The sequence below is a fragment of the Cheilinus undulatus genome, linkage group 16, assembly GCF_018320785.1.
Source record: "Cheilinus undulatus linkage group 16, ASM1832078v1, whole genome shotgun sequence".
NCBI classification, from domain to species: domain Eukaryota; kingdom Metazoa; phylum Chordata; class Actinopteri; order Labriformes; family Labridae; genus Cheilinus; species Cheilinus undulatus.
In genome coordinates this window covers 12,966,737-12,989,343 of record NC_054880.1, presented here as the reverse complement: position 1 = coordinate 12,989,343, position 22,607 = coordinate 12,966,737, and the positions used below count along the sequence as shown (strand labels likewise).

At 41.4% G+C, this 22,607-nt stretch overlaps 1 protein-coding gene across 2 annotated transcripts; it reads right to left on the bottom strand.

Moving 5' to 3' along the window:
• Positions 1 to 187: 187 nt before the first annotated feature.
• eppk1 (epiplakin 1) lies at positions 188 to 22,076 on the bottom strand. 2 transcript variants are annotated; one of them, XM_041809379.1, is made up of 4 exons: positions 21,921 to 22,076; positions 14,235 to 14,363; positions 2,241 to 13,893; positions 188 to 1,169 (listed from the first exon to the last, which is right to left on the bottom strand). In XM_041809379.1, exons 3-4 carry the CDS (start codon positions 13,877 to 13,879, stop codon positions 1,118 to 1,120), a joined length of 11,691 nt encoding a protein of 3,896 aa, XP_041665313.1. In that variant the 5' UTR covers positions 13,880 to 13,893; positions 14,235 to 14,363; positions 21,921 to 22,076; the 3' UTR covers positions 188 to 1,117. The 2 variants fall into 2 exon arrangements, with proteins under 2 accessions (XP_041665313.1, XP_041665312.1); XM_041809378.1 differs by having other exon boundaries at positions 188 to 13,893.
• Between the last annotated feature and the right edge of the window lie 531 nt (positions 22,077 to 22,607).

Here is a 22,607-nt window from a genome sequence, read left to right as displayed (position 1 = left end):
TGTGAAATGATTATCACTGTAGGTGCTAGAAAAGCTTCAAATGTTTTCAAAACCATGTGAAAATTCTGATAAAAACAATGTGTTGTATTTTACTACACATCAACATAAGAATGATTATTTTACTAAAATACAGAAGATGTTTTTGCAAGGTTGTTGGAAAAAAAGGCAAACGTTCAATATATGCATCTGTTTTTTTATTGGAGTTTTTAATAAAGAAACTTTGCAAAAAAGTTCAGACAGCAGTACAGAAAAATGAATATAGAGTTGACTTTGTTTATTGATTTAAATTTTAAAAACTCAAGAAACCAAGCAAATTGCAAGTCTTATCAAATAGTTGTGAAGAACTTCAGCCTCTATAGGCCAAAATATGTTGACTTTGTAAACAGCCAGCAATGCAAAACCATTTAAATCCACACGAACAACATTAAAGATGAAAAAAAACTTTAAATGAGAATCACAAATATACAACTTTATACTTTTGTTGGAAATCATGATTACTGCCAGAGACCCAGAGTCAGTAGGTTATAAAATGATACTAAGAAACAAAAAAAATCAAGGCCATGTTTCAGATAATGAAGTGTAAACTTAAAAAAGGCCATAAGATGTTTTTTCACAGCTTGACATTTGACATAAAAATGGGTATAACTTACATTCATGTCCTTTAATGTACTATAAGAAAACATCATTGATTTTCATCTTAGAATATGTGGGCTGAGAATGTGTAGGCTTATTAATTTAACCAGTCAGAGAGTTATAATAAAACTCTATGATTAATAAAAAACGCTATAATTAAACTGCATGTGCAACAACGGGGCATTGGATTTGGGGATGTTGGCAAACCTCAAGGCTCTTCAGTGCTCAAATAGAAACATTCATTAGGTCACATCAGGAAACATTTTCATTGAAAATCATTTTTCTTCAGCATGAAGTAAAAATTAAGTATTTGGGGCAGTACATTTAGTGTGGTCTCTCCTTTTGGTAAAAAAAATATATACTGTCAATTTCTTAAGATGGTAGGAATAAAGAAAAACTATTAGTGGCTCTGTGTAAGCTTTACTGAAATATGTATATGCTAATCTTAGCAAAGAAAGACATCTGACGGAAAGGTATTCTTCCTTTACTGGTGCAAAGGAAGTAAAGTAAGGCCAGTGATGGGATCTGTGATACACCTCTCAACCAGCTGTAGATATGTGAGATTCTCCCGAGTGTTGGGATCGAAGAATCCCTTGGTGTCATCATCAGGGTCTGACAGGATCTGATTCATTTCCTCATTGAAGTACCCTCTTTGGTATGCCACCTGAACAGGAACTCTGTGACTGTGCACTGGGTCAATGATGCCTCCAGTGGCAATTTGTGCTTCAAGGAGGCGGATTCCATGATCTTTGACGATGAGGTCTTTATTCAAGGCCTGGAACAGGGAAATTGTGTCTCCAGTATATGGGTCTTTGTATCCTGTGACTGCTCTCTCTGCTGAAAGCAGTTTGTTTTTCCACTCACTGCCAAACACTTGCTGGGCTGCAGCTTCCTCCACAGAGAGTTTCTTGTTGTTGACTGGGTCAATGACAAACCCTGTGGCAGCCTGTGCTTCCAGCAGAACCAGAGAGGTACCAGGAGTCAGCAGTCCTCGCCTTTTGGCTTCATAGATGCTCAGGGTCTCTTGGGTGGACTGCAAGTAGACACCTGCAATGCAGTTGGTCCCCTCAAGGTACTTGCGCACAGAGTCCATTTCACTTATTATTTTCACTGTGACTTTCCCAGCACTTAGATCTTTGTAAAGGTTTTCATCAATGATTTTGGATTCCAGTAGCTCAGTAGCAGTGACATCCTTTCTGATTCCATGGAAATTCTTGACTTCAGTTGTCTCTGTGATGGTTGTGGTTATTGTAGTTTTGCTGCTGTCTGATTTGGTTTCAGGTGGTTGGCACTGGACAATTGATGATGTGGATGTAGTTGTTGTAGTCTGCTTTTGAATGATTGTCAAGATGATTTCCAAGAAGCGGTCGACTGTGATTGATCCAGACTTGAACTGTTGCACAAGATCCCTCCTCTTGTCCTCAGTGATGTATTTGGAGTAGAGCAAGTCCCACAGAGACACTGTTGTTCCTTGGTATCTCCCTCCTGCTTTTGTTGTTGTTGTTGATTTCAAGATGAGTTTTGTTGCCTCATCAACAAAGAAATAAAACTCTCCTTTCTTCACAATGACCAGCAAGCTGAGCCCTGTGAAGGAATCTGTGATACACCTCTCAACCAGCTGTAGATATGTGAGATTCTCCCGAGTGTTGGGATCGAAGAATCCCTTGGTGTCATCATCAGGGTCTGACAGGATCTGATTCATTTCCTCGTTGAAGTACCCTCTTTGGTATGCCACCTGAACAGGAACTCTGTGACTGTGCACTGGGTCGATGATGCCTCCAGTGGCAATTTGTGCTTCAAGGAGGCGGATTCCATGATCTTTGACGATGAGGTCTTTATTCAAGGCCTGGAACAGGGAAATTGTGTCTCCTGTATATGGGTCTTTGTATCCTGTGACTGCTCTCTCTGCTGAAAGCAGTTTGTTCTTCCATTCGCTGCCAACCACTTTTTGAGCAACAGCTTCCTCCACAGAGAGTTTCTGGTTGTTGACTGGGTCAATGACAAACCCTGTGGCAGCCTGTGCTTCCAGCAGAACCAGAGAGGTACCAGGAGTCAACAGTCCTCGCCTTTTGGCTTCATAGATGCTCAGGGTCTCTTGGGTGGACTGCAAGTAGACACCTGCAATGCAGTTGGTCCCCTCAAGGTACTTGCGCACAGAGTCCATTTCACTTATTTCAGTTACTGTGACTTTCCCAGCACTTAGATCTTTGTAAAGGTTTTCATCAATGATTTTGGATTCCAGTAGCTCAGTAGCAGTGACATCCTTTCTGATTCCATGGAAATTCTTGACTTCAGTTGTCTCTGTGATGGTTGTGGTTATTATAGTTTTGCTGCTGTCTGATTTGGTTTCAGGTGGTTGGCACTGGACAATTGATGATGTGGATGTAGTTGTTGTAGTCTGCTTTTGAATGATTGTCAAGATGATTTCCAAGAAGCGGTCGATTGTGATTGATCCAGACTTGAACTGTTGCACAAGATCCCTCCTCTTGTCCTCAGTGATGTATTTGGAGTAGAGCAGGTCCCACAGAGACACTGTTGTTCCTTGGTATCTCCCTCCTGCTTTTGTTGTTGTTGTTGATTTCAAGATGAGTTTTGTTGCCTCATCAACAAAGAAATAAAACTCTCCTTTCTTCACAATGACCAGCAAGCTGAGCCCTGTGAAGGAATCTGTGATACACCTCTCAACCAGCTGTAGATATGTGAGGTTCTCCTGAGTGTTGGGATCGAAGAATCCCTTGGTGTCATCATCAGGGTCTGACAAGATCTGATTCATTTCCTCGTTGAAGTACCCTCTTTGGTATGCCACCTGAACAGGAACTCTGTGACTGTGCACTGGGTCGATGATGCCTCCAGTGGCAATTTGTGCTTCAAGGAGGCGGATTCCATGATCTTTGACGATGAGGTCTTTATTCAAGGCCTGGAACAGGGAAATTGTGTCTCCTGTATATGGGTCTTTGTATCCTGTGACTGCTCTCTCTGCTGAAAGCAGTTTGTTCTTCCATTCGCTGCCAACCACTTTTTGAGCAACAGCTTCCTCCACAGAGAGTTTCTGGTTGTTGACTGGGTCAATGACAAACCCTGTGGCAGCCTGTGCTTCCAGCAGAACCAGAGAGGTACCAGGAGTCAACAGTCCTCGCCTTTTGGCTTCATAGATGCTCAGGGTCTCTTGGGTGGACTGCAAGTAGACACCTGCAATGCAGTTGGTCCCCTCAAGGTACTTGCGCACAGAGTCCATTTCACTTATTTCAGTTACTGTGACTTTCCCAGCACTTAGATCTTTGTAAAGGTTTTCATCAATGATTTTGGATTCCAGTAGCTCAGTAGCAGTGACATCCTTTCTGATTCCATGGAAATTCTTGACTTTAGTTGTCTCTGTGATGGTTGGGGTTATTATAGTTTTGCTGCTGTCTGATTTGGTTTCAGGTGGTTGGCACTGGACAATTGATGATGTGGATGTAGTTGTTGTAGTCTGCTTTTGAATGATTGTCAAGATGATTTCCAAGAAGCGGTCGATTGTGATTGATCCAGACTTGAACTGTTGCACAAGATCCCTCCTCTTGTCCTCAGTGATGTATTTGGAGTAGAGCAGGTCCCACAGAGACACTGTTGTTCCTTGGTATCTCCCTCCTGCTTTTGTTGTTGTTGTTGATTTCAAGATGAGTTTTGTTGCCTCATCAACAAAGAAATAAAACTCTCCTTTCTTCACAATGACCAGCAAGCTGAGCCCTGTGAAGGAATCTGTGATACACCTCTCCACCAGCTGCAGATATGTGAGGTTCTCCTGAGTGTTGGGATCGAAGAATCCCTTGGTGTCATCATCAGGGTCTGACAAGATCTGATTCATTTCCTCGTTGAAGTACCCTCTTTGGTATGCCACCTGAACAGGAACTCTGTGACTGTGCACTGGGTCGATGATGCCTCCAGTGGCAATTTGTGCTTCAAGGAGGCGGATTCCATGATCTTTGACGATAAGGTCTTTATTCAAGGCCTGGAACAGGGAAATTGTGTCTCCAGTGTATGGGTCTTTGTATCCTGTGACTGCTCTCTCTGCTGAAAGCAGTTTGTTCTTCCATTCGCTGCCAACCACTTTTTGAGCAACAGCTTCCTCCACAGAGAGTTTCTGGTTGTTGACTGGGTCAATGACAAACCCTGTGGCAGCCTGTGCTTCCAGCAGAACCAGAGAGGTACCAGGAGTCAACAGTCCTCGCCTTTTGGCTTCATAGATGCTCAGGGTCTCTTGGGTGGACTGCAAGTAGACACCTGCAATGCAGTTGGTCCCCTCAAGGTACTTGCGCACAGAGTCCATTTCACTTATTTCAGTTACTGTGACTTTCCCAGCACTTAGATCTTTGTAAAGGTTTTCATCAATGATTTTGGATTCCAGTAGCTCAGTAGCAGTGACATCCTTTCTGATTCCATGGAAATTCTTGACTTCAGTTGTCTCTGTGATGGTTGTGGTTATTGTAGTTTTGCTGCTGTCTGATTTGGTTTCAGGTGGTTGGCACTGGACAATTGATGATGTGGATGTAGTTGTTGTAGTCTGCTTTTGAATGATTGTCAAGATGATTTCCAAGAAGCGGTCGATTGTGATTGATCCAGACTTGAACTGTTGCACAAGATCCCTCCTCTTGTCCTCAGTGATGTATTTGGAGTAGAGCAGGTCCCACAGAGACACTGTTGTTCCTTGGTATCTCCCTCCTGCTTTTGTTGTTGTTGTTGATTTCAAGATGAGTTTTGTTGCCTCATCAACAAAGAAATAAAACTCTCCTTTCTTCACAATGACCAGCAAGCTGAGCCCTGTGAAGGAATCTGTGATACACCTCTCCACCAGCTGCAGATATGTGAGGTTCTCCTGAGTGTTGGGATCGAAGAATCCCTTGGTGTCATCATCAGGGTCTGACAAGATCTGATTCATTTCCTCGTTGAAGTACCCTCTTTGGTATGCCACCTGAACAGGAACTCTGTGACTGTGCACTGGGTCGATGATGCCTCCAGTGGCAATTTGTGCTTCAAGGAGGCGGATTCCATGATCTTTGATAAGGTCTTTATTCAAGGCCTGGAACAGGGAAATTGTGTCTCCAGTGTATGGGTCTTTGTATCCTGTGACTGCTCTCTCTGCTGAAAGCAGTTTGTTCTTCCATTCGCTGCCAACCACTTTTTGAGCAACAGCTTCCTCCACAGAGAGTTTCTGGTTGTTGACTGGGTCAATGACAAACCCTGTGGCAGCCTGTGCTTCCAGCAGAACCAGAGAGGTACCAGGAGTCAACAGTCCTCGCCTTTTGGCTTCATAGATGCTCAGGGTCTCTTGGGTGGACTGCAAGTAGACACCTGCAATGCAGTTGGTCCCCTCAAGGTACTTGCGCACAGAGTCCATTTCACTTACTTCAGTCACTGTGACTTTCCCAGCACCTAGATCTTTGAAAAGGTTTTCATCAATGATTTTGGATTCCAGTAGCTCAGTAGCAGTGACATCCTTTCTGATTCCATGGAAATTCTTGACTTCAGTTGTCTCTGTGATGGTTGTGGTTATTGTAGTTTTGCTGCTGTCTGATTTGGTTTCAGGTGGTTGGCACTGGACAATTGATGATGTGGATGTAGTTGTTGTAGTCTGCTTTTGAATGATTGTCAAGATGATTTCCAAGAAGCGGTCGATTGTGATTGATCCAGACTTGAACTGTTGCACAAGATCCCTCCTCTTGTCCTCAGTGATGTATTTGGAGTAGAGCAGGTCCCACAGAGACACTGTTGTTCCTTGGTATCTCCCTCCTGCTTTTGTTGTTGTTGTTGATTTCAAGATGAGTTTTGTTGCCTCATCAACAAAGAAATAAAACTCTCCTTTCTTCACAATGACCAGCAAGCTGAGCCCTGTGAAGGAATCTGTGATACACCTCTCCACCAGCTGCAGATATGTGAGGTTCTCCTGAGTGTTGGGATCAAAGAATCCCTTGGTGTCATCATCAGGGTCTGACAAGATCTGATTCATTTCCTCATTGAAGTACCCTCTTTGGTATGCCACCTGAACAGGAACTCTGTGACTGTGCACTGGGTCGATGATGCCTCCAGTGGCAATTTGTGCTTCAAGGAGGCGGATTCCATGATCTTTGACGATAAGGTCTTTATTCAAGGCCTGGAACAGGGAAATTGTGTCTCCAGTGTATGGGTCTTTGTATCCTGTGACTGCTCTCTCTGCTGAAAGCAGTTTGTTCCTCCATTCGCTGCCAACCACTTTTTGAGCAACAGCTTCCTCCACAGAGAGTTTCTGGTTGTTGACTGGGTCAATGACAAACCCTGTGGCAGCCTGTGCTTCCAGCAGAACCAGAGAGGTACCAGGAGTCAGCAGTCCTCGCCTTTTGGCTTCATAGATGCTCAGGGTCTCTTGGGTGGACTGCAAGTAGACACCTGCAATGCAGTTGGTCCCCTCAAGGTACTTGCGCACAGAGTCCATTTCACTTACTTCAGTCACTGTGACTTTCCCAGCACCTAGATCTTTGAAAAGGTTTTCATCAATGATTTTGGATTCCAGTAGCTCAGTAGCAGTGACATCCTTTCTGATTCCATGGAAATTCTTGACTTCAGTTGTCTCTGTGATGGTTGTGGTTATTGTAGTTTTGCTGCTGTCTGATTTGGTTTCAGGTGGTTGGCACTGGACAATTGATGATGTGGATGTAGTTGTTGTAGTCTGCTTTTGAATGATTGTCAAGATGATTTCCAAGAAGCGGTCGATTGTGATTGATCCAGACTTGAACTGTTGCACAAGATCCCTCCTCTTGTCCTCAGTGATGTATTTGGAGTAGAGCAGGTCCCACAGAGACACTGTTGTTCCTTGGTATCTCCCTCCTGCTTTTGTTGTTGTTGTTGATTTCAAGATGAGTTTTGTTGCCTCATCAACAAAGAAATAAAACTCTCCTTTCATCACAATGACCAGCAAGCTGAGCCCTGTGATGGGGTCTGTGATACACCTCTCCACCAGCTGTAGATATGTGAGGTTCTCCTGAGTGTTGGGATCAAAGAATCCCTTGGTGTCATCATCAGGGTCTGACAGGATCTGATTCATTTCCTCGTTGAAGTACCCTCTTTGGTATGCCACCTGAACAGGAACTCTGTGACTGTGCACCGGGTCGATGATGCCTCCAGTGGCAATTTGTGCTTCAAGGAGGCGGATTCCATGATCTTTGACGATGAGGTCTTTATTCAAGGCCTGGAACAGGGAAATTGTGTCTCCTGTATATGGGTCTTTGTATCCTGTGACTGCTCTCTCTGCTGAAAGCAGTTTGTTCTTCCATTCGCTGCCAACCACTTTTTGAGCAACAGCTTCCTCCACAGAGAGTTTCTGGTTGTTGACTGGGTCAATGACAAACCCTGTGGCAGCCTGTGCTTCCAGCAGAACCAGAGAGGTACCAGGAGTCAGCAGTCCTCGCCTTTTGGCTTCATAGATGCTCAGGGTCTCTTGGGTGGACTGCAAGTAGACACCTGCAATGCAGTTGGTCCCCTCAAGGTACTTGCGCACAGAGTCCATTTCACTTATTTCAGTTACTGTGACTTTCCCAGCACTTAGATCTTTGTAAAGGTTTTCATCAATGATTTTGGATTCCAGTAGCTCAGTAGCAGTGACATCCTTTCTGATTCCATGGAAATTCTTGACTTCAGTTGTCTCTGTGATGGTTGTGGTTATTGTAGTTTTGCTGCTGTCTGATTTGGTTTCAGGTGGTTGGCACTGGACAATTGATGATGTGGATGTAGTTGTTGTAGTCTGCTTTTGAATGATTGTCAAGATGATTTCCAAGAAGCGGTCGATTGTGATTGATCCAGACTTGAACTGTTGCACAAGATCCCTCCTCTTGTCCTCAGTGATGTATTTGGAGTAGAGCAGGTCCCACAGAGACACTGTTGTTCCTTGGTATCTCCCTCCTGCTTTTGTTGTTGTTGTTGATTTCAAGATGAGTTTTGTTGCCTCATCAACAAAGAAATAAAACTCTCCTTTCTTCACAATGGACAATAAGTAAAGATCAGTTGTAGGGTCTTTTACACATCTCTCAATCAGCTGTAGATATGTGAGATTCTCCTGAGTGTTGGGATCGAAGAATCCCTTGGTGTCATCATCAGGGTCTGACAGGATCTGATTCATTTCCTCGTTGAAGTACCCTCTTTGGTATGCCACCTGAACAGGAACTCTGTGACTGTGCACTGGGTCGATGATGCCTCCAGTGGCAATTTGTGCTTCAAGGAGGCGGATTCCATGATCTTTGACGATGAGGTCTTTATTCAAGGCCTGGAACAGGGAAATTGTGTCTCCAGTGTATGGGTCTTTGTATCCTGTGACTGCTCTCTCTGCCGAAAACAGTTTGTTCTTCCATTCGCTGCCAACCACTTTTTGAGCAACAGCTTCCTCCACAGAGAGTTTCTGGTTGTTGACTGGGTCAATGACAAACCCTGTGGCAGCCTGTGCTTCCAGCAGAACCAGAGAGGTACCAGGAGTCAACAGTCCTCGCCTTTTGGCTTCATAGATGCTCAGGGTCTCTTGGGTGGACTGCAAGTAGACACCTGCAATGCAGTTTGTAGCTCCAAGGTACTTCTGAACTGATTCCATGTTGCTGATTTTGTCCTCAGTCACTTCTCCTTGTATAATCTTTGTGAACAGCTCCTTCGAGATAATTTTTGATTCGTACAACTCACTGGCTGAGACCTGCTTTCTCAGTCCTTTGAACTTTCTTTCTTTGGATGATACTTCTGTTATGATCACAGTTAGTATTTCAATGATCTCCTCTATTTTCATGACTCCTGTCCTGTATTGCTGTATGATCTGTTCTCTTTTTTGTTCTGATATATATTCAGAGAGCAGCACTTCCCACAATGTTACCTCTTTGTTTTTGAATTTCCCTGCATTTATTGCAATCCTTTTGTTTTTGAAATCAAGCTGGATTTTTTCATCCGTGTGAAGTATGTGGGATTCTTCTTCATACAGAGGTAGAAGGAGTAGCTCAGTTTTGGGATCCTTCTCACAGCGCTTCATGAGCTCGAGGTAAGAGAGGTTTTCTTTGGCATTTGGGTCAAAGAATCCCTTGGCATCATCAGTTGGGCTCATCAGAATTTTGCTGGTATCCTCATCCAGATACCCCTTTTTGATAGCAACATGTAGAGGCAGTCTGTGACTTTGATTTGGGTCAACTACTCCTCCAGTTGCTATCTGTGAATCAAGAAGACGAATGCCCTCACTTCTTTGAATCAACTGTTCACTCATGGCTTCAAATAGTGAAATTGTTGCATCTGTGTAGGGATCTTTATAGCCAGTGACTGCTCGCTCAGCTGAGAGAAGTTTTTCAAGTACATCTGGTCCAATGACTTTTTCCCTTGCTGCCTCGTCAACAGCATAGAACTTATTATTAATTGGATCAATGATCCATCCTGTGGCAGCCTGTGCCTCAAGCAGTCCAAGTGCGATTCCAGGTGTCAACCGATCTTCCATTTTTGCTTCATATATACTCATCACTTTCTGGGATGGATAAGCCTTAATTCCAGCGATGCTCCCAGTTCCTTTAAGGTATCCCCTGACAGATTCACGCTGGGTAACTTCCTCAAAAGTGAGTTTACCTTCCTTCATCTGTTCAAATGTATCTTTGTCAATGATATCAGCATCAAGAAACTGTTGTGCAGAGACAGGCTTTCTTAGCCCCATTACTGTGGCAGTTCCACTGTTCTCAAGATTTTCAATGGTGGAAATCACTATCATGATGATGGTTTGTGTATCAATCTTTCTTGTTCTGTATTTTTCAATGAGTTCAAGCTGCTGATCCTCAGTGAAGTACCCAGAGTGAATCAAGTCCCAAAGTGACACTGATTTTCCAGCGTAGCGTCCCAGTGACACGCTTACAACAGTCTTTTCAAATTCACTCTTTATCTCAGTGGTGGTGTACACTTTCGCCTTGGCTTCAGAAGTTTTTCGTTTGTCATTCAGTGGCAGGAGAAACAATCCTGTTTCCTCATCTTTATGACATCTACCCAACATCTCCATGTAGGTCAGATTGTCTTGTGTCTTAGGGTCAAAAAAGCCCTTTGTGTCATCAGTAGGGTCTGAAAGGATCTGATTAAGTTCTGCGTCAAAATATCCTTTCCTGTAGGCAACCTCGAGAGGTAAGTGAAGACACTTCAAGGGATCAATGATGCCACCTGTAGCAATCTGGGCCTCAAGTAAACGGATGCCATGGCACTTGACGATAAGATCTTTTTGCAAGGCTTGGAAAAGTGAGATCTTTTGGCCGGTGTATGGATCTCTGTAACCAGTCACAGCCCTCTCTGCTGACAGAAGCTTCTCAAACATCTGTGGCCCTATCACCTTTTCTTTGAGAGCTTGTTCCACTGTGAGTTTTTTGTTATTTAGAGGGTCAACAATGAACCCTGTAGCTGCTTGTGCCTCAAGGAGGCAGAGGGCAGTGCCAGGTGTAAGAATGCCAATTCTCTGAGCCTCATAGATGCTTAGCTTCTGATTGGAGGGTTGCAGTATTACCCCTGCAACACAACTTTTACCTTGTAGGTAGGATCTCACGGTATCATTTTTCATCACATCACTGCTTGTTATTTTCCCCTCAATCAAACTGTTATACATTTTTTCATCCACAATATCAAGCTCCACAAGATCGACAACAGAAATCTTTCCTCTGAGAGCATCAAAGTTCAGCCCTGCTTGTTGTTTTATTTCTTTTGTTTCAATGATCTCAAGAATGGTGACAATCAGTTGCTCAATCTTGATTTTCCTTGACTTGTAGAGCTTGAAAAACTCCTGCCTTCTGTCTTCAGTCAGATACTCTGAATTGATAAGATCCCATAGTGTTGTGTGCTTGCCCTTGAACCTGCCATACTTCACAGTAACTGTTGTTGTTTTGAAAGTTTCCCGCATGCTGTCATCTATGTTTATTTTCTTAACTTGGCTTTTGAGTGGCAAGAGACACAGCCCTGTGCTTGGATCGGTTACACATCTGTCCATGAGCTGCAAGTATGTCAGGTTCTCAAGGTTGTTGGGGTCAAAGAAACCTTTGGTATCATCACTTGGATCACTCAGAATCTGGTTCATTTCCTCATCAAAGTATCCCCTCTTGTAGGCCACATGAACAGGTATGCGATGGCTGTTTACTGGGTCAATGATCCCTCCAGTAGCAATTTGTGCCTCCAGCAGACGAATCCCATGGTCTTTCAGGATGAGATCTTTTTGCATGGCTTGAAACAGAGAGATTATTTTGCCATCATATGGATCCCTGTAACCAATGACTGCCTTCTCAGCAGAGCGCAACTTTTGACAGACATCTGGCCCCACAATTTTTGCTTTAACAGCATCATCAACAGAAAACTTTCGGTTTCCAATGGGGTCAATTACAAAACCTGTTGCTGCTTGAGCTTCTAGTAGAATCAGAGCAGTTCCTGGCATCAGCTTGCCTTTTTGTCTAGCCTGGTAGATGGTCATGATTTGAGAATCAGGAAGCAGAATGCCTGCAATGCTGCCTTTCCCTTGAAGGTACACATTGACACTTTCATCTTCTGTCACTTCCTTCACTGACTTTTTTCCCTTTTTCAGATCCTCCAAGACCTCCTCGCTGATGATGTCTGCCTCTACAAGCTGTTTGGCTGTGACAGTTTCTCTGATGCCTTCAAAAACAACTTTGGTTGTTTTCACAGACTTTTCTATGACTTCCAGAATAGTTGTAATGATCGTTTTGATGCTTAGCTTTCCCTCTCTGTATCTTCTAAAGATGTCCTTCCTCTGATTTTCATCAAAGTATTCTGACATCAGAAGTTCCCACAGAGATACCGTCATCCCCATGTACTTTCCATATGTCACTTTCACCTTCTCCATTTTGAAGGCCATTTTAGTTTGGTAGTCAATGAAGTTGAAATTCAGCCTATCAGACTTCTCAATGAGGGGAAGCAGGCACAGTCCAGTGACAGGATCAGTGACGCACCTCTCCATTAGCTGAAGATAGGTTAGATTCTCCTCTGTGTTTGGGTCAAAAAAACCCTTGGTGTCATCTCCTGAATCCTCGAGTATGGCGTTCATTTCTTCGTTGAAATAACCCCTTTTGAAGGCAATTTCTGTGGGGAGCCTGTGACTGTTGAGGGGGTCTATGATTCCACCAGTAGCAATTTGCGCCTCAAGTAGACGTATTCCATGCTCCTTCACAATGAGATCTGCTGACAGTGCTTGAAACAGTGATATGGTGTCACCTGTGTATGGGTCTCGATATCCAGTAACTGCTCGCTCAGCAGAACGTAGCTTTGCATGAAATTCAGGGCCGATTAGTTGGTGCTTGATGGCCTCGTCTACTGTGAACCTTTTGTTTTCAACAGGATCAATCATGAACCCAGTAGCAGCTTGAGCCTCGAGTAAAATCAGTGCTGTCCCAGGCATCAGTATGCCTTGTTTCATTGCATCATAAATGCTCATTCTCTGATTTTTCGAGAGTAAGGCAATGCCTGCAATACTACCTTTACCTTCCAGGTATTCTTTCACCGTTTCCATCAGCATCACCTCCTGAGTCGTGGTGTTTCCCTTCTGAAGATCATCGAATGTTTCTTTGTCGATGATCTTTGATTCGAGGAGTTCGGCGGAGGAAATGCCTCTTCTGAGACCTTTGAAGGTGATGCAAACAGGAAGGAGCAGCAGGCCTGTGTCAGGCTCCACGGTACATTTCTCCAGGAGATTTTGGTAGTTCAGGTTTTCCTGTGAGCTTGGATTGTAGAAGACTTTGAGTTCGGACATCTGGTCATTGAGCAAACCCTTTTCATAGTAACCCTTTTGGATAGCAGCCTCAACTGAAAGGTATGTCTTTACAGAGGGATCAAACAGACCTTTTGTGGCTATCTGTGCTTCAAGGAGCCTCAATCCATAATCTCTGGGGACCAAATCTTTTTGCATGGCTTGGAATAAAGATATTATTTGATTGGTGTAAGGGTCTACATAGCCACTGATAGCTTTTTCTGCCATGAGGAGTTTGTCTTTCATCTCTGGTCCCACTATTCCTTCTTTGACAGCATCTCCAACTGAAAGTACTCGATTGTTTATGGGGTCTACAATGCCTACTGTTGCTGCTTGTGCTTCAAGTAGAGCTAGTGCTGTACCAGGCTTTAGGAGGCGTTTTTTCATAGCCTGGTATATGGTTACCTTCTCCTTCGTCTGCTCCAGAAATATTCCAGCCACAGGTCTGTGGACTTCTGTGTAGCCATTTTGCTTCACCTCAGTGTCTTGACTAATGGAGTCCATCTTTGCCTAAAACACTGGTTGACAAAGAGTTTACATTAGTTTGAACATTGAATGCACTTGTTTTCCAGTAACAATATACATTTACATCACCATAAAAATGTAAACAGTATGCACTACGTCACTATAACTATGTTATATTCAATTTTACGTGATATTGTCTAATGCTGATTAAATAATGAATAATCATTTATTTATCCATGATCAAGCAATACATTATGTATACTTTGAAATGTACTGCAGCAACATTTCAAGGCTAAAACATCCAAAAGTATGGTATTGTAGTCTGGTCAAACTATCAAAATCAGTGAACTGAACAGGAAATGGCATCCACAAGGTAGGCCTGTTCTTATCTAACCTTTCAGTTTCTTTATGAGTCTGTGAGAAGTCTTGAATCCTTTGCTGTTCTTCCAAGTAACAAAATCCCGGATGCAGACCAAAGGGCTTTTATGGTCGGAGTTCCAGGGAATTGAAACTCCGTCTGTCCCTGTAGAGATAGGAAAGACAAAATGAGTTTTGTTCACCACATCTTTTTCAGTATTTGCCTGCTTTATTGCCATGTTTGAAAGTTGCACCATAAAATTCATTTGATAAAGACACATTAGATATCAGATAAGTTTCCAATGAAGGCAGAATTGGCAGGATCATAATACAGGTGACATAATACTAGAGAGCTCCTTCTCCCTCTGTACAAAAGAAAGAAGAAAGAGTGCTTTGTCCTGTGTAGAAAAACAACAGCATCTTTGCAAGGTGCATGGATAAAATTACTTTTTTTCAGTCACACAAAATAAAATCACAATGAATTGTTTTTTACTCAGAAAATAAAAAACTTCCTGGTGAACACTCACTGGTAAATGCATGCCATTACATCTCAGTTTAAGCCTTTAATTTGTTCCTTCCTGGGTACTAAACTCCTAGATGATAAAATGGTAACACTTTATTTTATGTGGGCCCTAATGACCTTGAAATTTTATTGTAATAAGTGCAGTTATACAGCAAATTCTCAAGAATAAGGGGGTAGTTATCTAGTGATAATTTGGCATTTAACAAGAAATAACTCGGAAATATGGTAATATTAAGGAAGTATTAACCTAGTAATAATGTATTGATTATTAAGTTGATGACAAGAAGGATGTAGCCTGATTTACAACATATATATTTATTTGTGTGATGTTTTGATGCATTGCATACAAAATCTAATGTATCTTAGATTTTGCATTGAAAAATATTGGTAGCACTTCATTTTAGCAGGCCCTCATTACACAGTAATTTGTCAAGAATAAGGTGATACTACCTAGTAATAATAATGACTCAGAAACATGGTAATATCAAAGGAGAATTTTCCTGGAAAAAAATTAATGTTGTTAATCAGGCTACATCCTTCTTGTCATGTCATCATTTTCTTGCACAGATTAGACAAATACTCTGCAAGTTCATGACCAGATTTCAAAAAGCAAGTCGTGTTTACTTTGGCATGCCAAGGCGTAATGTTTCAAAACTGGAATACCCAGATGCTCTGTGATTTTACAACAGACACAGAAAGATGGAAACAGACACACTATGGCATTCTTATCCATTTAAATGTCAGTGTTACAATGCTCCTTACAAAGCCGACCATAAGGAGGGGAGAAGGGAAAAGCTTGGCCCAGAGTCATGGAGGGTTGCATGATGGTTTGCACAGATGTCATGGTCCACCCTAAATTTAAGCAATAATAACCTTTAATTTCACTTCCAACTACCCATTTTACTTATCAAAGCAACACAATAACACATCTTGTTGACTGTTGCCTGTTTCAAAAGAAAAATGGTACAAGGTATTATTTTTTCAATAATAACATGGTGTCAGTGTATGAAGCCATGCTGAGTCCTGCAGCATTTTCTTTTTCAGTTCTCTCCAAAGGTGAATGGAGCCAGGACCAGGAGGTGAAGGTTAACCATGAGCTAGCGCTAATGCTAAAGATCCAACATGAATCTGGAGAGGGCTCATATTCTGAGCCTTCCAGGGGCCCAGTCATTTCTATGGGTGGGCCTGCTCCCTGTTTACTCTGGGTATCTCTAATCTTGGTCTCTTACCACTGCAGAGTGAAAATGGCCAATTTCCTCAATTAGTCTCCAAATCTGACTCTTAACAGTGGGTCATTTCTGGTAAAACTCATAGCTGTCAGAGATTAAACTGTTTCGATAAGAGTAGCTAAAATTAACCAGAAGAATGAGTCAAAGGAGAAGAAAGGCTGATTTTAGCCAAGAAGAACTGCAGAGAGTGTGAGTAACACACTGTTGATGTTTCACTGTTTGGTGGAAGCACAATAATTTGGTGGTTCATGACAGTTTGGTACAGTAAATTCTGAGCTTGCTGGTCACGTCCACTTTTTGGCTCCCAAATGGCTCTTCATTAGTACTTTTTGGCTTTCTTTAAATGAGACAGTTCAAGTTACGCAGAGAGATTTTTTCATTCCGTTCATCCTTTCATTCATTAATAATCCATCATTCACGTGATTTCTGGTTCTCCTGCTCTGGTAATCACCTGGAATGCACATCTTTTCACTTAAAATCTGAGCTAATCCCATTCTGCCACGACCTCTCTCGGCCCAATCGTCCTGCTGCTTTCATATTTTAGAATCTGTTCTCCTTTCCTCCGCAGTCAGTCTGTTGTTTCAGTTGGACCACTGCAAACCCTCCTCCACCCCAGCCACCTCCATTACAATTCATCAGTATCAAGGTCCAGCTTCCCCATGCCATCATGCATCCCTTGATCGCCATCTCCAAAGCATGGCTTGTTTTGTGTTCAACCATTATTACTGGTGTCCCATGTGAAATCAAGATTCTTTTAGCCAATAAACAGACTGCTTTGAGTCTTGCTCCACTCTAGGGTCAGATACCTAAACTTGGTACCACAACAGAAGGATGCCAGAGAAGTGGAATGGTACAGATCAGTTTTTTGGTACTTTTATCAACTTCTGACAATGGAAAGGCCGCCCAGCTGTACACAGCTAATGAGCACCTATTTCCATAAATTGTGATTGGTTGTAAATACTGTTGGCCTATGACTGGGGTGTCCAAACTTTTTCCACAGAGGGCCACGTACGAAAATATATTAGGATGGTGGGCCATTATTAATCAAAATATCTTCTTGTCAAAATGTTTGTTTACAGATTTAACATTGTAGCACTGCCTTGTGCTGAAACCAAGTACAATACAGTTGAGCACAAGCTTCATGTTTTAATGTGGGCCATATTTCATTTTAGCTCTAGAATTTGTTGCGAGCCTATCAAAAATGGGCCATGGGCCGTATTTGGCCCCCGGGCCATAGTTTGGACACCCTTGGCCTCATAAGGCCTCATAATATCCTATGAGGATATTAATGACAGCTGTTTAAAGGGAAGGACTACTTTAATGTAACATAGAGCAGCTTCAGAGTGGCATAGTAAAATCTGGAATACAATAAACTCAGTCTAACTACTAAATATGAAAATATAGTGCTGTGTGATGGAGTTTCTGTTTGTTTTTAATCTTCTTAGTGAGAAAATAAAATTATAAGTTAGACTGTCATTAACATTTGTAAAATTACTCAACAAGTTTAAACATCTTCAGTTCTGTCATACTACAATGTAAGAATAAGTGGTGAGGTAAGTCCTGTTTTTTTAGGAAACCAGTGGCTTTTTCCACTCTTTGTGTTAGTGGGTAAGAAGCTGTGTTTGATGTGATAGATGAAGTCATTACCGGTAGTAGCAGTGAATGTAATCACTCTCTGGAAAAGGGGTGTGAATGGAAACCTTATGATGAAGTTCACAAACCTGCTCATTGTGAAAGCCTGACTTAGAGAGTAAATACAGGTTATAGATGGGGGGTTTTTATGCGTGTAATAATTTCCACATAATAGTTCATAATGCTGAGTTGCTGTGCTGCTTTAGATGGAGAGATTTTTAACACTAGTATTTAAGCTCCTTATCATAAGATAGTTTTCTCTTTTCATTACAATCTGTGATAGTCTTACCAGACGAAAGGTGTGTCCTGTTTTCACTGCGAGGTCACTATGTTACAGTTCAACATCATGGCTTTAAATAAACAACAGGCAAAGTAACACAAACTCTCGCTCATGTAAGTGAAGATAAAAAGAGTGTTTGTTCTGTAGCAGCAGCTCCATGGTGCAACATTATCTCTGAGGGTCACTGCTGAGTTTGCTGTTTGACGCTGTCACCCTCTTTGTAAATGTTTGAATTGTTTTAAGGATGTTGAACCTTCAATTTGCATTTATTGCACCTTTCGGTTTGCTTATCATGCCGTAAAAGGCAAATACATCACCAACATGAAGCAGTAACACTGCTTCTGTGTTTACTGACCAGTGTCTGCTTTAAACCCCCAGTCTAATTCACAGTCAGACTGTAAGTCGCTAATAAAAATGCTCAATTTATGAAGAAATTTTCACTTTCTATGCAGTAAATCACAGTTTCACCAAGTTTGATTTCTAAACTATTGAACTTTTTTATTCTTTCAGTATTTTTATCATTTATCTATTTTTATTTATTATTACTTTAAAAATGTTGTCAAAGCTAGATTTGCTGTGTCAGTATTAATTACCTAATATATTTTAATACTGAAACACCAGTGAGTAGTGGTTTTGTGTCAACACTTTCTTAAAAGATGTGTCCAATATTCTGATGAATGTATGCAATATTTGTCAAGTCAAGCAAAGAAATTAAGAAAATTCTCTATCAAATGTTCACCAGTTTTATGCTCCTTTGACTTTTATCTCAAGTATCAAAATATTGCCCTTTAGCCCTTTTTAAAAAATAGGTTGTTAAAAAAAATACCACAATTTTTTACTGACATAACATTCTATTCAACTTGGCAAATGAGTCTTCTTTGTTATGATTTGATGATTTAATGCACTGGCTCTCAACTGTCGTTCAGGACCCACCACGGTCTCTAACGGCAAATAACGACCCAATGTTGGAATATTTCCCAAGACAGTCTGGCTGCAGTCAGAACTGAAATACACGCTAAATCTTAAATAAATAAGTCAATAATAAGAAGAAAGTCAGATTAAACTTTCAGTGAGAGTAAGGGTTAAGGTAAGGGTTATACCAAAAGTGGAAAAACTGACCTGCAAAACCAGATTACTAAACATTTTATAAAGCCAAATTAAAAGTCTGCTGCCAGGAAAAAAAAACAGTTCACCCTCAATGAAAACCTTTCAGAGTAGCTTATGTAGCTCTGTTAGCTGTGTAAGCTACGTAGATAACAGAGCTAAAGCTAAAGTTCATAAAGCTAAAGCTCGCAAGACTAATGATATCTGTACTGACAAAGCAAACGTTAGCTATGTTAGCCACATAGCTGTTAGCCACCTAAGCTACATAAGACATAGCTACATAGCTACATTAGATTTCACCTACATAGTGTCAACTATGTAGCTAGTATAGCTATGTTAGCTAAAGCTAACAAAGCTAAGGCAAGCCAACATCCATGAACCTACCTCTGAAACAGGCATATAGATAATTTACCCCCAGGTTAGACCTCTGACCTTTTATGTTTTATTTATGAAATGTTTCTTTATCCCTTATGTTTGCAGTGTGGTTATGTCATGAATTTAACAGCCAGACTTTGTTCATGAATAACGTTGAATTAGGAAAAAAAAAAAATCATGGGGCACAAATGGCCTAATGGTTAGGTTGTGCCCCACTCCTTCAATGCATATCATTCCCCACTCTCTCATCCCTGTTTCCAGCTCTATTTACTGTAACAGTCACTGTAATAGTCATAATAAGTCTTGAAAAAAATACATAAAATTCTAAAAACTGTTAATATGCTATACCAACAAGTTAAGGCACGTTCTGAGCTCTACAGCCAGCAGCCAGACCCCTCTCAAATTGTCAGCAACTCATATTTATTTGATAAAATATATTTCAGTTTGGAACAAAACATATAACAGAAAAAAGAGGCAGAGCAGAATAAACACATTCTACTATAATACACATTGTTAAAACTGGAAACACCAGGGATCTCTATACCTAAAACAGCCAGCTGGTAAAATGTAACCATTATTAGAGTGCAGAGTTTATAAGAGCACTGATCAAGAGTGACTGTTAACTACAGACAATTAACTGCTTATTAACAACAGAAAAAAGAGCTAAACCACTGTTGAATAAATGATCTGTCACACCCAGAATTGTCTGGCTGCTATGACAGAAAACTGAGGGAAAATTATTGGCTTCTTATTGGGTGAAAAAAAACAGCCATTTATGAAATTATGCAAATGATTTTAAACTCCAGGTGCTTCAAAACAAACTTTCAGGAAACACCAATGACTGTCAGAGTCAAAAATCTTATCAATAAGAAGTTAGACACAAATAGAGAACAGCCCTGGGTAAATTATACTCATTGTTCTAGTGTTAAATAAAATGCTGATAATACCACCTCTAATTATGACTGTAGTATACAAACACTGAGAGGACACCTTCACAGTCATTTGTGGTTTTATTACCTCTCGCCTTGTCTACATGTGGGTCGGGGCGTCCTCCCGTCACGCCTGTAGTATGTGCAGAACGCTGCTGCCACACTTTTACAGACACGTAAACAGGAGTACATCATCCCTGCACTTGTCTCCCTTCACTAAATAAACAAATCGATGTTGTTTTTATACTTCTTTTTGAATAAGTCAGGTCTTCTGAGCAGTCTCTCCTGGTCCCCCATTCATTCAAAGCACGGCTCAAACCCACCTTTATCCCCTGGTTAGACTAGATAAACAGCTTTAATATGTGATAACAAGTCTGTTATTTATTCTGTTTGGTCTGTTATCCATGTAGTTCTAACACATGTATGTTTTTTGGTTTTAATATGCCTCGTCTTAAGTCAGCTGAGTTTTTTTAATGTGCTTTACACCAGTGTTTCCCAACCATTTTTCCTTGGAGCCCCCCCTACATGTTCCTAAGAAAAGCAGAGCCGAACGTGGCACACTGCTGCCAAATATCAAGATAGATTTTAACTGTTTCACTAATAAAACCCTTAAAAAGGCCTATGCATGCTTCTCTTATCAAAAAAATACTTAATAACTGCTTTATCATGGTTTTTTAGTCAATATTTGAATATCTAATTTTTGCAGGCTCAGAGCAGACAAAGCCTTGCGCCCCCCCTGGGGGGTCCTGGACCTCAGGTTGAGCACCAATGCTTTATACATAAAGTTAACCTGAGTTGACAGCATATCAGAGTGCTGCTGATTTTGACTGCATGTTTCACATCATAGATGATTTAGAACTTCTTAAATACTAACAGCTTAACAAAGAAACCACTGATATTTTCAACTGAACACAAAACAAAAACTGATTTACGACAGAAAAAAGTGAAACTGTGTGGATGATTTATGAGCTTACTATCACTCCCTCTAAGCCAAGAATGTGTCTGAATCCCTGTGCGATGTCATCGCTGACACCTTGGAGAAACCTGCTACCCATGTGCCTTTTAACACCGGGATAACACAGCAGATTGCATACATACAGTACAGCACGCCCATTATGACTCATAACCTCACATCTATGAAACTTTATCTCTGCTGTGCATTCTTGACACTACCCAAGCAATAAAGAAAACAGGAATGAATGAGGCCATGCAGAATGATTGGATGTTGCATAATAGTTTCTGTAGAGGAGAAAAACATTGAATTCAGATGTGTCAACAGCCTGGAGGTGTAGACACAATGTTCAGACCTGTCTGAAACCTTCACAGTAACTTAGTGGCCTAGTTTTACTAAAACTCTCTATCAACAGCTGTGGCCAAAGGTAATCATCCATGAATGTTTGCTTTCTCTTTTATCAGAGGGGTGTTGGCTGCTGGTGAAGGACACTTGTGATGTTCCTTCACTTCTTGGCTTTTACAGCACTTTTCCAGTACAGTTAGGACACTTTGAACTTGGTCTTTAACTTGGATTGAACACTTTCACAAAATAATAGGCTTTTGTTAAAAATAAAGAATGTATTGTCTTCACAACAAGCACACAATTTAAACCAGAAAATGAGCTTTAAAACAAAAAGTAAAGTAAATCAGCTCTTACCTGAAGTTTCTGGAAAGTCCTGCTCTGTTTGGCGCCTCAGTCTTGGCTGGCATGGGAGATATTTGGAGTTTGAGGTGCTCCAAACATCTCAGCGGGAATCCTGTGTGCTCACTGGTCAAATATACAGCAGGTCCGGCCTTTAAGCCACTCCCCTTTGAACAGGAACAGCCTCCTCTCCTCTGACAGCGAGAGAACCAACGGACACTGAACTCTCTGCACTAAACTCAGGATGCCAGAAATTCCTGCAGACTTCCTCAGAGCATGTCCATTGTGCTCTAAAACAATAACAGCATGTGAATTAAGCCTTTTTTACTGTTCTTACTGTACTGCAGGTGAGCAGATGTTTACCCAGACTCCTGTAAGGTACAAAAATGTCCTAAAGATTAATCTAGTCAAACAGAGGGGTCTTAAACCCTTTGTATTTCACTGATGTGCTGTAAAGTACTTTTATATAATGGTGTACTTACAGAAATGAGCAGCGACGCAGACACTATCTTCCTTATCTCACCAGCCAGGTTGTAACAAGCCGAGCCGGATGCCCTGTGATTATTTCTCTTTGTGTGAGAACTTCCCTCAGGTCTGGGAGGTTTTCAGATCTAAATTGCAAACACTTAACTCGTCAGCAGGAAGGAGGGGGGCTCTGACTTCATTCACCTGAAACAAAAAAAAAAATTGCAACACAGAGGA

Bases quoted from the DNA above. Each gene is read 5' to 3' on its own strand.
- eppk1 (XM_041809378.1), bottom strand. From the start codon at position 13,879: ATGGACTCCATTAGTCAAGACACTGAGGTGAAGCAAAATGGCTACACA.